The 20,816-nt window shown below is 52.0% G+C and overlaps 2 protein-coding genes across 2 annotated transcripts; one reads left to right on the plus strand and one right to left on the minus strand.

The window, feature by feature from the left end:
• The first annotated feature begins 189 nt into the window (after positions 1–189).
• Positions 190–7,637, plus strand: LOC122203776 (mitotic-spindle organizing protein 2B). Its single transcript, XM_042910852.1, has 3 exons — positions 190–389; positions 605–753; positions 7,375–7,637. Exons 1-3 carry the CDS (start codon positions 226–228, stop codon positions 7,530–7,532), a joined length of 471 nt encoding a protein of 156 aa, XP_042766786.1. The 5' UTR covers positions 190–225; the 3' UTR covers positions 7,533–7,637.
• A 1,383-nt stretch (positions 7,638–9,020) lies between these two features.
• LOC122203239 (tubulin alpha-3 chain) lies at positions 9,021–17,510 on the minus strand. The gene is made up of 5 exons (XM_042909853.1): positions 17,416–17,510; positions 13,248–13,470; positions 12,218–12,366; positions 11,224–11,904; positions 9,021–9,418 (listed from the first exon to the last, which is right to left on the minus strand). The coding sequence occupies exons 1-5, from the start codon at positions 17,416–17,418 to the stop codon at positions 9,122–9,124; spliced, it is 1,353 nt and encodes a 450-aa protein (XP_042765787.1). The 5' UTR covers positions 17,419–17,510; the 3' UTR covers positions 9,021–9,121.
• Positions 17,511–20,816: the final 3,306 nt, after the last annotated feature.

The raw sequence follows: 20,816 nt of genomic DNA on the forward strand, positions 1-20,816 counted from the left end.
AAATTCTGCGGATCGAACGACGGAGAGGAGACAAACCGGTTTGCGCCCTCTGCTGTAGGGCTGCGGGGCAGGCCAGGCGGTAGCGCTGCAGGGAGAGAAGCGACCGGCGGAGCCAGTAGAAGGCGCTGTGGGAGCTGCCGGAGGGGCCCGGCGGAGGCGGGGTCAGAGGAGGGAGCGCGGCGGGCGGGGCGGGGCGGGGCGCTCGTCTTCCCGCTAGCCGGGTACATGGCGGCCCCGGGCGCGGGCCCCGGGCCGGGAGCACCCCCGGGGCTGGAGGCGGCCCTGCAGAAGCTCGCGCTGCGGCGGAAGAAGGTGCTGAGCGCCGAGGAGATGGAACTTTACGAGTTGGCGCAGGCGGCGGGTGGCGCCATAGACCCCGACGTGTTCAAGTGAGCGCGCGCGGGTGGGGAGTGCGCGCTCATCCTACCCCCCCAGACACCCCTGCTCCCCCGCCCGGGCCTCTGATCTGGAGGAGCCCCCCACCCCCACCCCGCCCTTTTCGGACCCCTTTGAGCGCCCAGAGTAGAGTTGGGGTCTTGAGGGAAGTGGCCTTCCTGAGCCTGGGCGAGGAAGGCTCACTGGCCACCGCGTGTGTTCTCTCCAGGATCCTGGTGGACCTGCTGAAGCTGAACGTGGCGCCCCTCGCTGTCTTCCAGATGCTCAAGTCCATGTGTGCTGGGCAGAGGCTGGCGAGCGAGCCCCAGGACCCTGTGGCCGTGTCTCTGCCCACATCGAGCGTCCCGGAGACCCGAGGTCAGAGCTGGGCCCGGTGCTCCCTGCCCCTGTGACTCAGGAGGCGGGTGGCAGGGGAGGCACGTGGGCGGTGCCAGACACAAGGTGGGCTTGGTCCTGAGTGGCCTGGCCTTACTGTGCGTCTTGTCCCAGGACCCACAGGGACTGCCCAAGGGCTCGCCTTTTGGTTTCCAGTCCCCAGTTTCGTTTCTTTGCTACCCTTTGCTACATATGCAAGTCCAGATCAGGTGGTCGCAAAGTGGGTGTCCAGGGTGGCCAGCAGGCTAAGCCTCATGTGGGATTCTGCCTCCTTCCTTGGGTAGAAATGCTTTCATTCCACAAACACGGGAACAAGGTGGCTTTGGTTCCTGTTCTCACGGTGTGTACAGCCTCCAGGAAAGTGTTCAGGGAGCGGGGCAGGCAGAGGTCTTACTGCCACCCCTTAGCCTATACCCCATCTGGGCCCAGGTGCTGCCCAGGAGTCTAGCCAGCTGAGCGTTCTTCCTCGGATTGCAGGACGGGTCATCATGGCAGCCCCTGGCTGCCCTAGACACGCAGGGTGCAGAGGCCTGAGTGGGCACCGCACTGGGCTCAAGTTTGAGGGGCCTCCTCACTCTCGAGAGGCATGACTGGGGGATAAGCAGGTGCCCATGACAAAGGTGTCACAGTGGAGCTCCAGCTGCATCCTCCTGGTGTGTCGCATCTGCTCCCAGTTTCAGAAACAACCTGAATGCTTGGCCAGAAGCATTCGGGCACTCACAGACATCCTGAGAAGGGGCCGATGTTCAGGTGGGGGGCAGGCTGGGTCCCTGTGGGAGGGAGTGCCAGGGCCCTGGGTACCCACGCCCCCTTTCCTGAGAGGCCCTGGGCACTGGAGCGCAGGCTTCCTTACTGATCCACGCTCTGTCTGCTCTCTTTGTGTCTCTCTCTGACCTCCAGAGGCCTCCTTTCTCTCTGCCAAGAGCTGTAGTCCCCCTGCAAGGCCCTCCTTTTCCTCGGCCCCGCGGCCTGCGGCCTCTCCGGTTCTGCTCCACGGCCCAGCTGCCACGCACTCGCCTCTCTCTCCAGGGCCCCCCGGTTCCCTCCGGTTCTCTTGCTGCCTGTTCTCTCCTTTTGCAGGTTGCGTTTACTGGTTTATCTCTGGGGGTTGGTGCTCTTTCTTGTTTCTGTGGAAACTGCTGTGGCCCCTATTCGAGAGTCAGAGCAACTTGGAGATGAACTGCCAGGGCAGGACCCTATGGGCCATCCCTGTTACACAGCTTAGGGATTGGGGACACAATTTCAGATCTTGGTTTATTAGAGACCACTTGCAGTACTGCTGGAATGGGACCAACGCCCCCTGCCCCCAGAGGCCAATTCTGCCAGGTGTGACTTGTGCTCTGTAGAGGTGCCCTCACCCCGAGAGGAGGGCAACAGGCCGAGGGGCAGGAGAGCCTTTACTTTGCTGTAGAGAGGGAAGCCTTAGGTGTGAGAAACACCTTGGTTGCTTAGATGCTGTCACCTGACAGGTAGCCTAGAGGGTAAGATGTGATTGTCCTTTCCTGCCTGTTTCCTGAGCTGAGGGTACCTTCCAGGCATTGCCCGGTGTGGTGAGGCTGGAGGCCCAGAGCCAGGGGCGTGTGAGGGCCTGAGATCCCACAGATGCCCTGGCTGTGCTCTCCGTATCCTTTCCCACATCACCTACCTCGCTGTTCTAGGTGCCACCTGAAACTCGGCATGGGGAAGGGCCAAGGGGCAGGTCAGGGTAGAGCCAGTAGACTACAAGGCTGAGTTGAGGAATCAGTGGGGAGAGGGAGGGAGAAACTGGGAATGGAGCCCTCCTCTTTCAAGGGGGTGTTGCTGCTTGCTCACCCAGTGACTGGGTGCCAGGCTGGCTCTCAGCGCTGAGGGCTCAGGGGGGCTGTGAGATGGACAGGTCCCCCTTCCAGTTTGGGAGATGGCTAGATACACCAATGGTGACAGAGACAGGAGGAAGCCAGTGTAGCCAGCCTTGCTGGAGCAGCGAGGGTTACGCAGGCTCAGAGTCCTGTTGCCCTGCAGCCCTTTGAGGTAGGAGTAGTGGGGAGCGCTCCAGCCTGAGATGCGGGCCCAGGTCACTGGTGGGAGCAGGCCTGAGCTTGGAGGGGAGAGGTGGGAAAGGGAGGGCGGAGAGCCCAGAGGTGGAGTGGGTTTGCTTTGGTGCTCAGAGCACTGACATAGAGGGGCTCGGAGAGAGGTGGGGAAGAAGCCCCAAGCATAGGGACAGGAGTGGCGTGGAGTGCTGGGCCCCACAGGGTTTTCTCAAGTGCTTATGCCTTGGGTCTGCTGGGTTGGGCAGCCAGTGGCCAGGATATGAGGACATAGAGGTCCTGGGGAGATGCCCAGTGAGGGTAGAGGGCAGCCTGGAGAGGGGGTTGGTGGGGAGGCAGTGGAGGGGAGTGGGGCACATGAGGGGCCATGCCAGGAGTGTGCTGTGGCCAAGAGGCAGAGGCCATCAGAGATCAAGAGCTCTGAGGCCACATGTTGCAGAATCTGTCTGTCCACACAGACCTTGGGCAGAATCTGAGGTAGAAAAAAATGAGGAGAGTTGTCAGAGTGATCAGTTGGGGGACTGTGGTGGCCTAGGATCATGATGGGGGTTTGGGGCTGTTAGGGCTCGCTGGCCTTAGGTTTCCCACAGAATTGGGGTGGCAGCTGCTGCAGACCAGGGGCTGGAGGCCCGCCCAGGAGTTTGATCTGGTAAGCTGCAGCATGCACAGCATCCAGGTGGCCTGTGGGGACTGTCACTGACAAGCTCATCCATTCCTGGCTCTACTAGGCAGAACACGGGGAAACAGAAGACCCTAAGAGCACAAAGAGGGTAAATGCTTGTCATGATGAGGGTGTGGTCACCAAGGAAAAATAAAATTCGGTCGAGTGTTCTCTGCTGAGGTTTAGGGAAACTGTATGCTTTAAAAAGATGTTCCTCTGGAATGTGTAAGATGAAGTTTGGTATGCAGAAGCTGTGAGCCCTACACAGAGCTGCGCTGTCCAATACAGGAGCCATGGGCCCCCCAGGGCTTGCGGCTGAGACTCACTGCAAGTTTAAGTATACACCAGACACCCAGATGCCAGAGAACTGGAACAAAAAGAATACCTCACAAGTAATTTTCATATCGATTACATGCTGAAATGGTAATATTGCACATTTTAGGTTAATTAAAATACATGATTTACATTAGTTTCCTGTTTCTTTTTACTTTTTTTTTTTTTTTTTAACATTTATTTATTTTTGAGAGAGAGAGAGACAGAGCTCAACTGGGGGAGGGGCAGAGAGAGAGGGGGACACAGAATCCAAAGCAGGCTCCAGGCTCTGAGCTGTCAGCACAGAGCCCAACACAGGGCTCCACCCCCCAAACCATGAGATCATGACCCGAGCCGAAGTCGGACACCTAACTGACTGAGCCCACCCGGCCCCTCCCCCACTTTTTACTTTTTAATGTTGCTACTGGAAAATGAGTTACATGTGGTTCACATCATATTTCTGTTGGGACAGCGCTGCTCCAGAACAATTGTACTTTGCCTGAAACACTGAGTCAGGGCTGTATGTACCGCATGTGTGCAGGAGAGGGTCACATCTCCTAAGAAGCACAGGCCCAGTTAAGGGTCAAAAGTGCATGTATGCATGTCCATGGTGCACATCAGTCTTTGTCATTATGTCTGTATGTGTTCTGGAAGCACTGATTAAGCCACTCCTGTGTGCTCAGCCAGAGAGGGCGGCAGGACTGGCTGGTGGGTGTAGACCTTCTGGTGGGCTCTCGAGTAGCAGTGATAGGTGGTCCTGGCTGCACGCTCACCCTGGCCACCAGACCTTGCCAGCCAGCCTTGAGGATATCAGGGCACTTGCTATGCTGCCTCACCCCCTTGTTCTTTTCCTTCCTCACACACACATCCAGTGTCCGCTTACGGCCCCTCACTAATATTTGACCGCAGGGGCCCCACCGGCCCATTTGAGCACGAGGGAGTGCTCCCACCATGCAGGAGAAAGGCCACTCCCGGGGAACATGGGCAAGATGGGAGCAGCTTCTCACATTCTGGGCTTTTTGTCAACCCTTGATCCCCCCGCACCTCTGCCAACAGAGCTTGCAGGGGATGGGGAGTTGGGATCACATGGGCCACACCAGAGTTAAATGGTTCAGTGGGTCCCGCTGGGGCGGGCCAGCTCCCCAGCTGCAGGGGGTGTGTTTAGGGTTGCCTTTGGGGTTTTGCTTCATCTGGGGTTGGGGGCGGTTCGGGCAGGTATTAGGGGTAGGAGGAGCACCAACTTTTTAACACCGTGAGCCAGGCTGTTTTTAACCTTCAGTGCTCATTGTCTTTGACACCCGTGAGGGCTCCTCAGGCATCGGGCCTGGGGGCATGTCACTGCCACCCACCCTAGCCTATAATCACCCTTGGCTCAGTCCTGCCCTCCAATCCATCGGACCCTAACTACCCCATTGCAGGGAGCTGGGGCAGGTAAGACCGGTTGCAGAAAGTCCCCTGCTGTGTCCAGGACAGAGCAGGTCTGTCCACTGACAGGCCCTCACACCATTCTCCTCAGACCAGAATGCCTCCCCAGCTCTGCAGGAGGCCTAAGTGGGTCTCTCCACTAACTGAGAGCATGTGATTCCTGAAGGTTCCAAGAATTGCAGAGCTCGATAAACGGTTAGATGGTTTTCTTAATGGCTCAAATTTACATTGGTGTCTTATTTCCAGGGTTTGTCAGCCTCATCAAGGTTAAAAATGAACATTATTTGCTATTTTCTCCTTTCCTCTCGTCCTGGAGTTTCCAGAAGGGCCCTGGTCATTATACTGAGGGGGAGAGGAAATTCAGATATATGGCAGGGTGAAGAAAAGCTGCATTCAGACCCGGGCCCACGTCTGAGACCCACACTGCCATTTTGAGGGTGGCCTATGCTTGAGCTATATTTTCAGGTCCTTCAGGGGCCCTGGGCCTAGTCTGTAGGATGCCTAAGCATGCAGGGGTAGGCCAGGTGCTACAGATGAGTTATGCCAGTCTGGCCAGGCCTGGAGAGGGACATGGCCTCATAGCTGACCAGCAGGTTGGGAGCTGTAGAGTGGCGGGGCTCGTGCACTCACAGGAGACAGGATCCTTGCCCACTGACCAGTCAGCGGGAACCAGAATATCAGAATGTGTAACCGGAAAAAGGAAATGTGTGGTGACGGTTCTCTACTTTTGTTTTTTCCATGAACCACTGGCGGGCTGAGTTGGCCCAGCTTCACCCCATCACATGCCCTTGGCCCTCTGTAACGTGTTATTACATCTCCATTGAATCAAACCTGTGCAAGCCCAGGGAGGCAGGGCAGGGGAAAATCTGAGCTGTGGAATTCCAAGCAGTGGCACCATGGTAACCCTTTCCACCCCACTAGGCAGCAAAGACCCCCTGTTGTTCCCTGGGGAGGAGCTGTTCAGAAATGCTCTTAGGAAGGGCTGTCCTATCTCTAGGAGTCCTGGGGAGAAAGTAGTGTCAGAGAGGATGGAAAGGGAGTCTGATGTCTTGAAGAAGCCAGGATCTGCAGTGTCACAAATGTAGGTGCCTCCCCTTGTTCCAGGTGACAAATGGTGAACCAGGAGTGACTCAACATGCCCCCAAGAAATTCATGGTGTCTTTTCTCCAAAAACCCACATGTCCCCATTGCAGGCTGTTTATTTGACTAAGAACTGACATTAAGGTTGAGGGTCAAACATGGGACGCATCCCCTGGTCAGAGTCTGCAGGATGGACCCTGCCAGGCTGGAGCAGAGAGGAGCCCTGGCTGGGGAAGGCCCAGTGGGGAGGGACTGTGACCCAGGGGGTGAGCCTGCTCCCTGGGCGCATTTTGTGCCTCCTGGTGTCCTCTCAGTCTTGTGAATGCTGTCAACATCCTGAATTCCTTTAGAATAAAGTTTGGCCCAAGTGTGATTACAGATCTTCCGGTCTTCACAGAAAGAGGGGAAGGTAAGTAAATTACAAGTCAAGGGATATCTGCACCAGTGGTCTCCATCTGAATGTGACTACCTGTGGTCAGGGCAAGCTTCCTCTGAGCAGTCAAGCCTCAGCATGAAGCCAGTCACAGGATCCTGGAGCTGAACTTGAGAGCAAGAGGCTTGACCAGCGAAAGTTTGCAAAATACTTTGAGGTAGTCAGGGAAACGCCTGAGGGAAAGATTCCAAGGTCCAAATGCAAAAGCCTGACTTCCATTCTTGATGGATGTGCTTCCAGCAGTTCAGCTGTGGGTGATCTGGAGCAGGGAGCGCCAGGGGAGGCTTCAAAGTGGTGGCCCTGGTGGCGAGCCCTCCTGTGCTGCTGGTGGTCGGGCGATTCCTTACACTCTCCAGGGCAGGAGTCAACCGGCTGAGCTCACCTTTCCCTAAATGGGCCTTGCGGACTTTCCCCATTGTTCCTCGTGCTGCTTCTGTCCTAGGACCTATGCTCCAGGGCCTCTTGCACTCTGTCGAGGACTTCTCTTGGATGTGCCCTCTCCAGGTGGTCCTCAGCCTCAGGGCTCAGAGCTGAGAGGATCCCTGGCTGAAAGGTCGGACAGAGATGTACCAGACGTAATGTGCAAGGAACACAAATGTAGTAGGTGTGCCGACTGTGGAGTTTGCCCTGGTTCCTGACAATTGTGTTCTGCGTCCGCTCAGGGAGAAACAAAGGCAGCACGGCTCTGGGTGGAGGCCCAGCACTGGCAGAACGTGGCGGCCGGGAAGGATCCAGCCAAAGAATGCCCCGACAACCCAGTGCTACCAGGCTGCCGAAGGGGGGCGGGCCGGGGAAGAGCCCCACTCGGAGCAGCACCTGAGACGGGCAGACTTCTCACGCCACCCAGCTGTGGGCTCCACCAGCCTCCTAGCAGAGGCTACGTGTGGTTTCCTCCGGTTGGTAATAAAGCTTTGTGAAAAACCGAGGGTCCATCCAAGCTGTTTTCTATCACCTTTTGAATACATTAAGGCTCAAAGATTGAGAATCAGTTTTGCATTGTGGGCCTAGATGTACTGCAGCTGAACGTAACAACCAACTGACCTAAACCAGTGGTTTCACCCTACTATACCTTATTTTCAGGTCATACAGAAAAATCTCTGTATGGTTGGCCCATGAACAAATGGGGGTCAGGGGCACCAACCCCTGCATAGTTGAAAATCCCAGCGTAACTTTTGACTCCCCAGAACTTAACTACCAACAGCCTACTGTTAGTAGGAAGCCTTACTGTTAATATACAGTCAACTAACACATCTTTTACGTATGTATTATAGACTGTATACATACACTATATATATCATATACTATTATATACTGTATTATACTCTAGGAAACTGGAGAAAAGAAAATCGTAAGAGAAATACATTCACAGTACCATGCTGTAAAAAATCCACATAGAAGTGACCTGCACAGTTCAAACTCTTGTTACTAAAACTTTTTTTTTTTTATTATTTTTTTTAACGTTTATTTATTTTTGAGACAGAGAGAGACAGAGCATGAATGGGGGAGGGTCAGAGAGAGAGGGAGACACAGAATCTGAAATAGGCTCCAGGCTCTGAGTGGTCAGCACAGAGCCTGACGCGGGGCTCGAACTCACGGACCGTGAGATCATGACCTGAGCTGAAGTCCGACGCTCAACCGACTGAGCCACCCAGGCGCCCCTACTAAAACTTTTATAAATGCACGTCAACATGTTTCGCTAAAGAGAAAGGTGCAGTGCTTTTGCCGAGACCATTCCCAGGGTAGAGCTGCAAGGGTCTGAGGGTGGAGTGGAAATGCTGTCTTACAGGTTACGTGCACAGTAAAGTCAAAGATGAACCGTAATCTAGAGCTCACCCTGTGACTGTGAATGCCATGGACAATCCAATAAAACTCCAACACCCCCCCCCCCCCGCCCCTGCCGAATGTCCTCACCCTACACATTTGACCCACAGCATTAAGGACTTTGTGGACAGCCCCCTTCCATGGACCTCAGGTGTTCAAACTCCAGTTCCAAACTTACACATTAGTCACCATGTGCCATCAACAGAGAAACCTGAAAAATTGCAAATTCAATTGAAAGCCTAACTCAGTTTCGCTAGAATCTAGGAAATCTTTGTGCTTTGGAACCTCAATTTGGAAATAACTGTTTTCCCCAGGTCATGCAGATCATGTCAAGTATGCACTGGCTCCCTACAGATGTAGGTAGTGCTGTACACAACTCACAGTGCAGCCCAGGACAGCTTTCCACACGGCCTGACAGGCCTTGGGGTCCCACCCATCTGTGCAGTCGCATGAGTGCATCCCAAAGGGGCATCACAACAGACCGAAGTTTCATACAGAAACTTTAATTGGAAACAACTGAAAACCACCTGTGCTGCAGGGTGGCAAGAGAGAGAGGGAGAGAGGAATGCCTGCCAGCCATGTCCCCATTCAGTATTCTTCCCCTTCTTCAGCCTCTGCTTCCACGGAATCCACACCCACCTCTTCATAATCTTTCTCCAGAGCTGCCAGGTCCTCCCGGGCCTCGGAGAACTCCCCTTCCTCCATGCCTTCCCCCACGTACCAGTGCACAAAGGCTCGCTTTGCATACATGAGGTCAAACTTATGGTCTAGGCGGGCCCAGGCCTCGGCAATGGCGGTAGTGTTGCTCAGCATGCACACGGCCCGCTGCACCCTGGCCAGGTCCCCTCCGGGAACGACAGTCGGGGGTTGGTAGTTGATGCCCACCTGCCAGAGAAGGGGAAGAAAACAGTCTGTGAAACTTGTGTCAAACCCAGAAGTGGTAGCTGCTTTCATGGAAACGAAAGACATGCAGGTGCCTTCTTTGTGCCCGGCAAGGTGTCAGGTGAGCAGGGTGCTGGTTTCCAGACCAGCAAAACTGGGGAAAGGAGCCCTGGCTCCCGGCTCAGTCCCAAGTTGCCTGAAGGGCTGTGTCCCAGCAACTGAGACATGTGACAGGTGCTCAGGCAACAGGGCTGTTTCTTCTAAAAGGGGACACTGCTTTGTATTCCTCATGTTATTTTCCCCATAGGCTTCTACAAGATGGGGATTCATTTCTGGAGCTGAAACCTTTTCCACTCGATTCAGAGTACTATGGTTGTTATCACCAGGGGAGATCGTACCCCCGCGGTCTCCTACCAAATGAGCCAGCCTGTGCATAACAGGGCGACAGGCACACCCTCAGGTCCTAGGACTGTTGCTACTACTGCAACAGGAGGTGGCCTATGTGTGTGCTAAGTAGGAGAAAGGGGGTGATATTCGAGGGCTGGGTCCAAAAGGGGAGGCATTCTAAGTTTCCAAACCAGGAGACAACACGACCAGAGGTTTGGGCAGGGATACACAGGGTCAGTTAGAGCTGGGGTCGGCAAACTTTGTCTATAAAGAGCAAGACAGGGACGCCTGGGTGGCTCAGTTGGTTAAGGTGTGCAACTTCAGCTCAGGTCGTGATCTCACGGCCTGAGTTCGAGCCCCGCGTCGGGCTCTGTGCTGACAGCTCGGAACCTGGAGCCTGTTTCAGATTCTGTGTCTCCCTCTCGCTCTGACCCTCCCCCCGTTCATGCTCTGTCTCTCTCTGTCTCAACAATAAAAATAAACGTTAACAAAAAAAAGAGCAAGACAGCACATATTCTAGGCTGGGTGGGCCACATGGTCTCTGTCACAATTGCTTAATTCTCTCTTTGGAGCACAAAAGCAGCCACAACGAGACACCAATGAACAGGTGTGGGTGTGTCCACATAAAACTCTACATGGCTGGTCTGCCAACTGTGCCGATCCCTGAACCCAGAATAGGAAGGGCTAGTGAAGGACCCGCTGCAGCAAGCCCACCAGAAGCAGTAAGGTCTGAGCCAGCTAGGCGGCATGGAAAGCAAGGCAGAGGGAAGCACATTTTCCCAGATGGAAAGCATCGACAGTTTAGCGTCCAAGTACTGGACAAAGCTGAAGAGCTACAGCAAGTTTCCTATTCTGTATCAGATGGAAGACTGGCACAAACTGTGTTGGAGGCAGCCTCTGTCCAAACTTGCCAATCTTACTAACAGAGAAATGAGTATGTTGCCATTTCTTCCGAAAACATCCATGACCATTTTTCGTTAAATCAAATGCTGCATGGGACATTTAGGTTTGGTTTAATTTCCTTATGCCTGAAGAATGACGTGGGATTTAGGAACACTGATGTTTATAGTGATACCCCGATTTCAAATATCCACATAAATTGTCAAAATGCCCTTGAAAATTGCTACATTTCTAAGTCCAAACTATTTTTCCCACACTAATTCTTTCACCCAGAAGCGGCAACAAAAATCCTTCCCCAAACTTTCTGTTCTGTTAAAAAAGAAAATTCTCACACAGATACACAATGTGATAACTCAGGAAGGGAGTTCAAATGGCACCACTGAATAAATTATCACTCTGGCTCACTAATTTGTGACCAAGGGGCTGGCTGCCATGGAACAGGGCATCCCCTACAAAGGGCATGCTGTGCTTGGTCGGCTGCCTGCTGACCGGGAACACCACTCAACATCACCCAGTCCTACCTTAAATCCAGTCGGGCACCAATCCACAAACTGGATGGTGCGCTTGGTCTTGATGGTGGCGATGGCTGCGTTGACATCTTTCGGGACCACGTCCCCCCTGTACAACATGCAGCAGGCCATATACTTGCCGTGCCGAGGGTCACACTTGACCATCTGGTTAGCCGGCTCAAAACAGGCATTGGTGATCTCGGCCACAGACAGCTGCTCGTGGTACGCCTTCTCCGCTGAGATGACCGGGGCGTAGGTGGCCAGGGGGAAGTGGATGCGGGGGTAGGGGACCAGGTTGGTCTGGAATTCCGTCAAGTCCACGTTCAGGGCCCCATCGAATCGCAGGGAGGCCGTGATGGAGGACACGATCTGCCCGATCAGGCGATTAAGGTTGGTGTACGTGGGCCGCTCGATATCCAGGTTGCGCCGGCATATGTCGTAGATGGCTTCGTTGTCCACCATGAAGGCACAGTCAGAATGCTCCAGGGTCGTGTGGGTGGTCAGGATGGAGTTGTAGGGCTCCACCACGGCCGTGGACACCTGGGGGGCCGGGTAGATGGCAAACTCCAGCTTGGACTTCTTGCCGTAGTCCACCGACAGCCGCTCCATGAGCAGGGACGCAAACCCAGAGCCGGTGCCGCCCCCGAAACTGTGGAAGATGAGGAAGCCCTGCAGCCCCGTGCACAGATCCGCCTGAGAGAAACCAGAGACCGCGAGTCAGTGCCCGCGGAAGCCACACCGCCGACCTCCAACAAGCCACGCTCACTTCTTTGCCTCTGCGGGATGATCACACATTCAAATCGTCCACAGCGCACGTGCAGGACGCTCAGGAGCAAAGCAAGGCAGACGTTAGAGATGTACGGACGCACTGAAGCCACACGTGAAGGGAAACGTGGACTCAAGATTCTGGCCTGGGGTTTTGCCAGAGCGACCTCCTGGTCGCAATCCCTGCATACCCTCCCGTCCGGGGCAACGTCCACAGGAAGCCTTCTCGGCACCCCCTTACCAGTTTTCGGATCCGGTCCAGGACCAGGTCGACGATCTCCCTGCCGATGGTATAATGGCCTCTGGCGTAATTGTTGGCTGCGTCCTCCTTCCCGGTGATCAGCTGCTCTGGGTGGAAGAGCTGCCTGTAGGTCCCTGTGCGCACCTCATCTACAAAGAGGACACGTGGGCCGCAGGGCTTCAAGCCCGTTGTTAACTCACCAGGAGGGGTGGGTTTGGGGACCGTCGGGATCTACCAAGCACGTGCCGTTCCTCGCGGTCGGCAGCATCAGGGTCTCGTAGAAAACGTCTCTGCGTAACACGCAGACCACAACAGCAATCTATGGCTCAGCAGGTAAAGTCAAGTGGAGGTACAAAGTCCAATCTGACTGGTCCTCAAAGGAGGGAAACCACTCACACCCGCACACAGGTGACTCTGCACGTGCATACATATGTCCTCCTACCCACAGCTACCTCAAAGAGTGTAACTAAAAAATCGCTTACATGCTAGACAGTCACCAGGTCAGCATGACTTTGGCCGGCCAGTCCCATCAGGGCACCCTCTGTGGCCTGCCTCTCACAGGCTTTAGGGTGACATCCTGTCTTCCCCTGGGTGGCCACTGAAAGGTGCTCTCTCCTTGCAGCTCTCCCTGGCAACCACTTCAGCCTTCTAATCTGGAGGAAGCCAACGAATGTTCTCTACTTACCTTTCTGTCAGATGCAGGTCAAGATTCTCACGCAGCAGCATCTTGGTGTGCGCAGCGTTAAGGAGGGACCAGTGCCTGGGCACCCCGCAGGTGGAGTCTACACAACCACCTGCCTGGGGCTGAGGCGGCCACGAGTGAATCTATTACCAGCCTATGTTTTTCCTGTACGTTAGGTTCTCCTAACTTAGGAGCCTCAGTTTCTCACCCGATGTAGCCACAGGCGTGTACTTGTACACCCCGTCCTTTCTGCAGAAAGGATTCAAAGGAGCACAGGGGGCATGGAGGGGGCTTCAGGGAGGCTCTCCCACTCTCCCGGGAAAGCCGCCCAAGTGCCCGAGCACCTACCGACCACGGTGGGCTCCAGGTCCACAAACACCGCTCTGGGCACATGCTTGCCAGCCCCAGTCTCGCTGAAGAACGTGTTGAACGAGTCATCCCCACCACCGATGGTTTTGTCACTTGGCATCTGACCATCGGGCTGAATTCCATGTTCAAGGCAGTACAGTTCCCAGCAGGCATTGCCGATCTGGACACCTGCCTGCCCCACGTGGATAGAGATGCACTCGCGCTGGGAACCAGAACACAAACGTTGAGATCCCCTTGTCTTCAAGGGAACCAACACTATACGGCATGGAAACCATATTAACACACACATCTATATGTACTTCACATTGTCTATGGCTTTCCCAGACCTTTCCCAGAAGGCTTATGTGACCCTTTTCAAGTCCCTATGAAAACTGAGGTGCTCTAAACCACCCGAGCTACTAAGTGCCGGACTTAGCCCCTACACAAAAGCGTTTGCTACCATACACGTAATGTCAATGGTAAACGCCACACCGTACAGTCACATACAGCCACAGTCACCATACAGCCACAGTTATTTTCTAAAGAATATAGCTACTAGTTTCTGATGGTGTCCTGTCCAAAGAGAATGTAACAACTAATAGATCAGGGAAGGAAGAGTGGACTTGGACACAGGTCACCATGGCCCAGGTGCCAGTGGTCACCATATGTGTGTCATCCATCTACCCATCTACAGCTACCCTCTATTTTCTCCACCCAGGGCTGTGCTCAGGGAGGCTGACCCATCTGGACTGCATGAAAGGGGCTTCCTTGCACCTGGCTTCTGGTTGCATTAGCCAAGGCAGGCATCAGCAAGAGACTGCGAGGTTAGAGGACAGTGTGGTCAGGGTGCTCACTTCCTGGCTCCCACCCTGCCGGACTGCCATGGGCTCCCTGAGTGTGTTTATCAAGGCCACAAACTTTCAGCAGTCAGTGTTCTTTATAAAGCCACCTTCTCAACTTCTAGTAACCACTCCCTTCACCTCAAGGCTAGGAGTTAATGGCAACCAGGCATCACAAATGGTAGGACACTACACTGTCCTTTGGTGGTTTCCTTAGACTCAAAGTACCTATTTTTTGACTGTATCATATCTTTCCCGCCATAAACATAACTGTACAGTCATTAATCATTTGTTCTATTTTAGACACCGTATCCTCACAAATACATAGAGGAGATCAAATAAAATTCAAGGTGTCCCACCTACCCTAAATCCTAATATACAATACCAAGAACTTGAAGTCCTGTTTTTAAGTTTGGCAGGTAATTTTTTTTTCTTATTTTTAAGGTCTGTTTATTATGGAGAGACAGCACAAGCAGGGGAGGGACAGAGAGAGGAGGAGACAGAATCCGAAGGAGGCTCCAGGCTCTGAGCTGTCAGCACAGAGTCCGACACGGGGCTCGAACCACAGACCGTGAGATCATGACCCGAGCTGAAGTCGGACGCTTAACCGCCTGAGCCAGGTGCCCCTGAAGTCCCGTTTTTTTTTTTTTTTTTTTTTTTTTTTTGGGACAGAGAGAGACAGAGCATGAACGGGGGAGGGGCAGAGAGAGAGGGAGACACAGATTCGGAAACAGGCTCCAGGCTCCGAGCCATCAGCCCAGAGCCTGACGCGGGGCTCGAACTCACGCACCGCGAGATCGTGACCTGGCTGAAGTCGGACGCTTAACCGACTGCGCCACCCAGGCGCCCCTGAAGTCCCGTTTTTTATTACACAAACACCAACTCTCCAATTAGGGGCATAGAGATTCACGTAACGCCACAATACCCTAAGAATCCCTCCCAGAAGGAACTATTATTCACTTGCAGAAAGAACTTCTCCAATGACAAGGAATGCACTCCTTCAGAGAAGAAATTCATCAACACTCTGGGAAGTCTTTTGGAATCCACACAATCACACCATTTACAGATCAGTATTATTCATTTTGCCTTACTTATATCCAGGCAGCCTATGCTTCACAGGATGCCTGCTTTAGTTTTCTACGGACTCAGCCCTAGTATGATCACAGTAAGCTCTGTACCCTGAGAAAATCCCTCAGTTTTTTCTTTTACAAAATGGGGGCTGGTGTGCTACATGATCTGCAAGGCCACTTCCATCTGATTATCCAATGAAACTAATGAAAAGCAGTCAGAAAAATCATTCCTAGCTTTCAACAGAAAGCCATTCAAAATTCATCACCAACCTCACCTGGATCATTAAAATTTTACCTTACTTTACTCAGCCTTATCTTCATCCTCTTTCTTTTCAAGCTCCGGTCCAACTGCTCTCTTCATATTCTTGGCAGATTGCTTTGTTCCCTACGTACCCAGAAGCTTCAGCTTCCAGACAGCAAATGCGCAGACCTTTCTGCTCTCTTCCTCCTGTCAATTGTTTCTACTGATCCCCTACCCGCTAACAGTCCTCAAAGTAATCACCGGCCTTCTCAGGCCACTAGAGATCCACAGACCTCTTCAGGGTAATTGGAAATTAAAGCGATTTCACAGTAGGACTACTGAGATAACCAGCCCTTTTCACCGTGTTCACATTTCACCGTGTTCACTGATGGTGCATAATCAAACAGTGGGTAAAACTGGGGTGCTTGGGTGCCTCAGTCAATTAAGCATCCAACTTCAGCTCAGGTCATGATCTTACCATTTATGAGTTTAAGCCCCGCACTGGGCTCCGCACTGACAGTGCAGAGCCTGCCTGGGATTCTCTCACGCTCTCTCAAAACAATAAACTTAAAAAAAAAGGGGGGGGGGTAAAACTGTTAATGCCCTAGTACAAATCAAGGTAGTGGCACCAAACTATACCAGTGTTCGTTAGATTCTTCACCCTTATGCACTCACGGTAAAAAGACCAAAAAAAAAAAAAAAAAAGTCAATTTCATTTCAGAATATTCATGATGAAGCAAAAAATGATTATTTTATAAAACATCCACCCTCAAGTACTGTGACAAAACGGAAAGTATCCATAAAGCTCTTGTGCACCTGCTGAAATACAGCTGTTTTAAGAAATAGCACTTGTGTGCTTTCAGTTGCCAACTGAACTAGCTTTTTTCACAGAATGTTATTTTCCTTGCAAGAGCCGACAAACTATGGCTATTGCAACTTGGATATCTGGTGTTTATGTCAGCATGTTGTCTTAAAGTAAATAAATATTTTTAAAATTTCTAACATGGCAAACGACTACGGAGATAACCCACATAAACAAAGGCTTTTTGGAGTCCTACTTTGTTACACTGTAGAGATGTCCATGGAGTGCCTGGGTGGCTAAGATGGTTAAGCGTGACTCTTGCTTCCCCATCAGGTCATGATCTCATGGTTTGTGAGTTTGAGCTCACTGGGCTGGCAGTGCAGAGCCTGCTTGGGATTCTCTCTCTCCCTCTTCCTCGCCCCTCCGCCACTTGCACTCTTTCTCTCTCTCTCTCAAATAAACTCTATAAAAAAAGAAATACTGTAGGGGCACCTGGGTGGCTCAGTCAGTTAAGTGTTGGACTTCAGCTCAGGTCATGATCTCATATCACATGAGTTCGAATGCCACGTTGGGCTCTGTGCTGACAGCTTAGAACCTGGAGCCTGCTTCGGATTCTGTGTCTCCCTCTCTCTCTGCCCCTCCCCCACTTGTGCTGTGTGTATGTCTCTCTCTCTCAAAAATAAACATACGTTAACATACATACATACATACATCCATACTGTAGGGATGTCCTGGGACCCCAACGTTTGAGAACCACCTTCCAGGCCTCAGGAACCCAACATAACGGCTGTCCTCAGAGACTGAGTCAAGGCCACCCAACAAGTCAAGGTCACCCAGCTTCCAACCTGGCTCATAAAGTTACAATTTTCGAGGAGACATCTGCACCTGCCGACCCCCCTTCATCCGGGACATTACCACGACGCAGGTTGCCGCTGCCCTCAGGGTTCGCACACCCAGAGAACAAGCGAGAGGACTATCATCTGTTCGTCCGGGCAGCCCTGGGCCTCCCGTGCCCCCCCCAGACCCCTCTTTCCCCGATCTCCCCCCCGCCCCCCCCGCCACACACACACACACACACACACACACACACACACACACAGCCCCGGCCCTAGGATTTGTCGCAGTCTTGCCCCACCCAGGGGCCTCATGTGGCGGGCTTCATCCTCCCTCCTGCCTGGGCCTCTATGACCCGAGAGTGGCCAGGGGGGGACCTCACCATGGTGAGTTCAGCTGCTGCCCAACGCCGTTACCAGACCTCAACCGCTGCCACAGACGCCACGCGCCCAACTGCCGCTGCTGCGCTGTGCACACGGCCCGGGATTGGCCCGCCGCTGCCCAGGTGCCCATTGGTCCTCAGTGCCTCGGGGCGGACCTAGGCCTGGAATCCCGCTTCTGATTGGACGTTACTTGACTTGCGGAGTATGGTGCTTTCTGATTGGATATGGCTTTGGCGGGAAGGCTGTGGCCTGGCCAAAGCAGAGCATTCTGATGCATCCTGGGATGTTAGGTGGGAGTGGTCACGGATTTCTCTGCGTGGGACATAGCACATTTTCGTGCACGTAAGGCCTCAATGTGCGCGTGGCTTCACGCCAAGCTTGTGCCGCCTTCTTGCTTGGAGGCCCAGGCCCACTCACCTGTCTGCTTGTGATTCCGGTCTTTGCAAACGAGACACCCTCTCAAGGCCTGCCCACCATCTACCTGTAACTAATGCAAAGGAGAGCTGCTCTCCCGTGCTTCGCAAGCCAATAAAAGACTTGCACCAAGTTTTTGCCTTGAAGATAGGCTATTGGTTGGTGTGGCACCACCCAGGAGAACGTAAAACCGGTGTTCAACGTCCCGAACTCCCTGATGGCTTATAAACGAGGGGTTTTACGGGGAAATTTGGGGGCGGGGGGGTGCGGGGGGGGTCTCCTGAGAAGGTGGACGCTGTTGATTGGAGGCTTATGAAGTCATGTTCACAGATGTTACTTTGTTACTTCAAGTGTCTTCATCTGGTCCGCGGAGGTGTGTTCTATGTCAAGAGACTTGAGATAGACTGACAACTAACAAGATGGATGCCAGCTTCATACCCAAAATCTGCACCCAGCTTTCTTGTCCACCCTTTTTCCGGTGCAGAAAGGCCTTTGCCATCCAGCGCCCGGGAACCAGGCAGGATTTGATTACTTCTTTAATCTGGGGATTTCTGAGTTTCTGGGGACAAGGGAGTTGGAGGGTATACCCCAGGCTCCCCCGCCAAGGCTGGGTTGGAGTGCAGTGTCCATTTTGGGGAACTTTGGTACAATCACCTGATTCTTCCATTCTGTAAAGACTGACTTAACTTTCTTTGGGATCCACTGTGTATTTATTTCTGAGAAAAGCAGGGTAAAAGGAATTCTGGCATAACCCCAAACTTATCACCAGAATGCAACATCCTTTCTGGTGATTCCCTAGAGCATGTTGGAGCAGACCCTTAACTTATTACAGATGAGCGGGGAACTCTGCCCCTGCAGTGGAACACAACAGGGAGAGGAGCTGGAAGTTTTCTGTAGGCCTTGGGAACATTTGGATAGTATGATTCGGTCGGCCCTTAGAAAGCTAGCTTTGGCAGCAGGGAGGAGGGAGATGGAAGGAGGTCAACGGAGAGCCAGGGAAACCAGGAGAAACCCTCCCTGCTTCTTCCCTCCAAGAGAGTGAATCCTTCTATCTTAGGTCACCTGCCATAACAGAACACCATGGACCGGGTAGCATAAGTAACAGAAGTTTATTTTCTGGCGGTTCTAAAGGCTAGAAGAGTAATGCAAGGTCAAGTTCTGGAAGGGTTGGTTTCTAGCGAGGGCTCTCTTCCTGATTGCAAAAGGCTCCCTTCTTGCTGTGTCTGCCTATAGGGGTGGGAGGAGGGGGCAAGCTCTCGGTGTCTCTTCTTATAAGGACACTAATCCTATCAGATCAGGGTCCCACCTTTATGACCTCATTTAACCTTAATTGCCTCCTATTTCCAAATATAGTCACATTGGGGGTTAGGGCTTCAACGTAGGAATTTGGCAGGGGGACCCAATTCAGTCTATAGCAGCCTCCTCCACCCTCACGGCTCCAATCATTCCACATACGTAACTGAATTGTAGCCTGTATCACATTTTAAAGTACTATTTATTTTTTCTGGTTTTAAAAGTGACACATATTCAGAGTAGAAAGTGTAGGAATTGAAGAATAACATAAGGAAAATAAAAATCATCCCCAAACCCACAACTTATAGCTAAACACTATTAATATGTCAAGGTGTTCTTAGTTTCTTTTTCCCCTGTGTATATACTTATACATGGGTTTTACAAAATTGGATCCAACAATATGATTTTTTGTTTTAGTAACAACTTTCTTGAGATATAATCCACATACCATACAATTCACTCATTGTTTTAAAAATATGTTTTTTGTTTGTAAGTAATCTCTACACCCAATGTGGGGCTCAAACCCACAACCCTGAAATCAAATCACATGCTCTACCAACTGAGCCAGCCAGGTACCCCACAACTCACCCACTTAAAGTGGTGTACAATCCAGTGGTTTGCAGTATATTCACAGAGTTGTGCAACCATCACCACAATCCATTTGAAAAGTTAGAGAAGGTGACTTATTTAAGTTTATTTATTTATTTATTTATTTAGAGAGAGCATGAATGGTGGAGGGGTGGAGAGAGAGAGAGAGAGAGAGAGAGAGAGAGAGAGAATCACAAGCAGGCTTCACACTGTAAGCGGGGAGCCTGAAGCAGGGCTCAAACCCACAAACCGTGAGATCAGGACCTGAGCCAAAATCAAGAGTTGGATGCATAACCGAGTGAGCCACCCAGGCGCCCCATCACAATCCATTTTAGAACATTTTTATCATCTCCAAAAAAACCCATGCTCTTTCGCTACCAACCTCCAGTCCCTCCCATCTCCCTAGCCCTAGGCAACTTCTTTTAAATTTTATTTTAGAGCGAGAGAGAGAGAGTGAGAGAGAGAGAGAGAGAGCGAGAGAGCAGGAGCAGAGCAAGTGAGTGAGAGAATCCCAAGAAGCCTCCATGCTCAGCATGGAGACACAGGACACAGGACTCAATCCCCTGGGATCACAATCAGCTGAAATCAAGAGTCAGATGTTCGACCCACTGAGCCACACAGGCGCCCCAGCCCTAGGCAACTTCTAATCTACTTTCTGTCTTGGTAGATTTACCTATTCTGGACATTTCCTATAAACGGAATCATACAATATGTGGTCTTTTGTGAATGGCTTCTTTCACAGCATCATGTTTTCAAGGTTCATTCATGTTGTAGCATGACACATTCCTCCTGTTACATGATACATGCCTGCGGTAGCATGATCCTTCACTCCTGTTTCTTGTAAACAGCTTTATTGAGATACAGTTCACATACTCTACAATTCATCTGTTTAAAATGTCCAATTACTTTTGGTATATTCACAGAGTTGTGCAGCCATTACCACAAGCAAGTTTAGAATGCTATCATCACCTCAAATTTCATTTCTTTTTACGGCCAAATAATATTCCATTGTATGGGCATACCATTTTTATTTTATTTTTTAATGTTTATTTTATTCATTTTGAGAGAAAGAAAGAGCAAGGGAGAGAGGGAGAGAGAGACTCCG

This window comes from Panthera leo, chromosome D3, assembly GCF_018350215.1.
Source record: "Panthera leo isolate Ple1 chromosome D3, P.leo_Ple1_pat1.1, whole genome shotgun sequence".
Lineage (NCBI taxonomy): Eukaryota > Metazoa > Chordata > Mammalia > Carnivora > Felidae > Panthera > Panthera leo.

What these genes read in the sequence shown, in the direction of transcription:
- LOC122203776 (XM_042910852.1), top strand. Translation starts at nt 226, where the DNA reads ATGGCGGCCCCGGGCGCGGGCCCCGGGCCGGGAGCACCCCCGGGGCTG. An exon ending in ATAGACCCCGACGTGTTCAA is followed by an intron (nt 390 to 604) that starts GTGAGCGCGCGC and finishes TGTTCTCTCCAG; the next exon opens with GATCCTGGTGGACCTGCTGA. An exon ending in GAGCGTCCCGGAGACCCGAG is followed by an intron (nt 754 to 7,374) that starts GTCAGAGCTGGG and finishes GCGTCCGCTCAG; the next exon opens with GGAGAAACAAAGGCAGCACG.
- LOC122203239 (XM_042909853.1), bottom strand. An exon ending in CCTGGAGCCCACCGTGGTCG is followed by an intron (nt 12,367 to 13,247) that starts GTAGGTGCTCGG and finishes TCCTCTTTGTAG; the next exon opens with ATGAGGTGCGCACAGGGACC. An exon ending in TGGACCGGATCCGAAAACTG is followed by an intron (nt 11,905 to 12,217) that starts GTAAGGGGGTGC and finishes GGTTTCTCTCAG; the next exon opens with GCGGATCTGTGCACGGGGCT.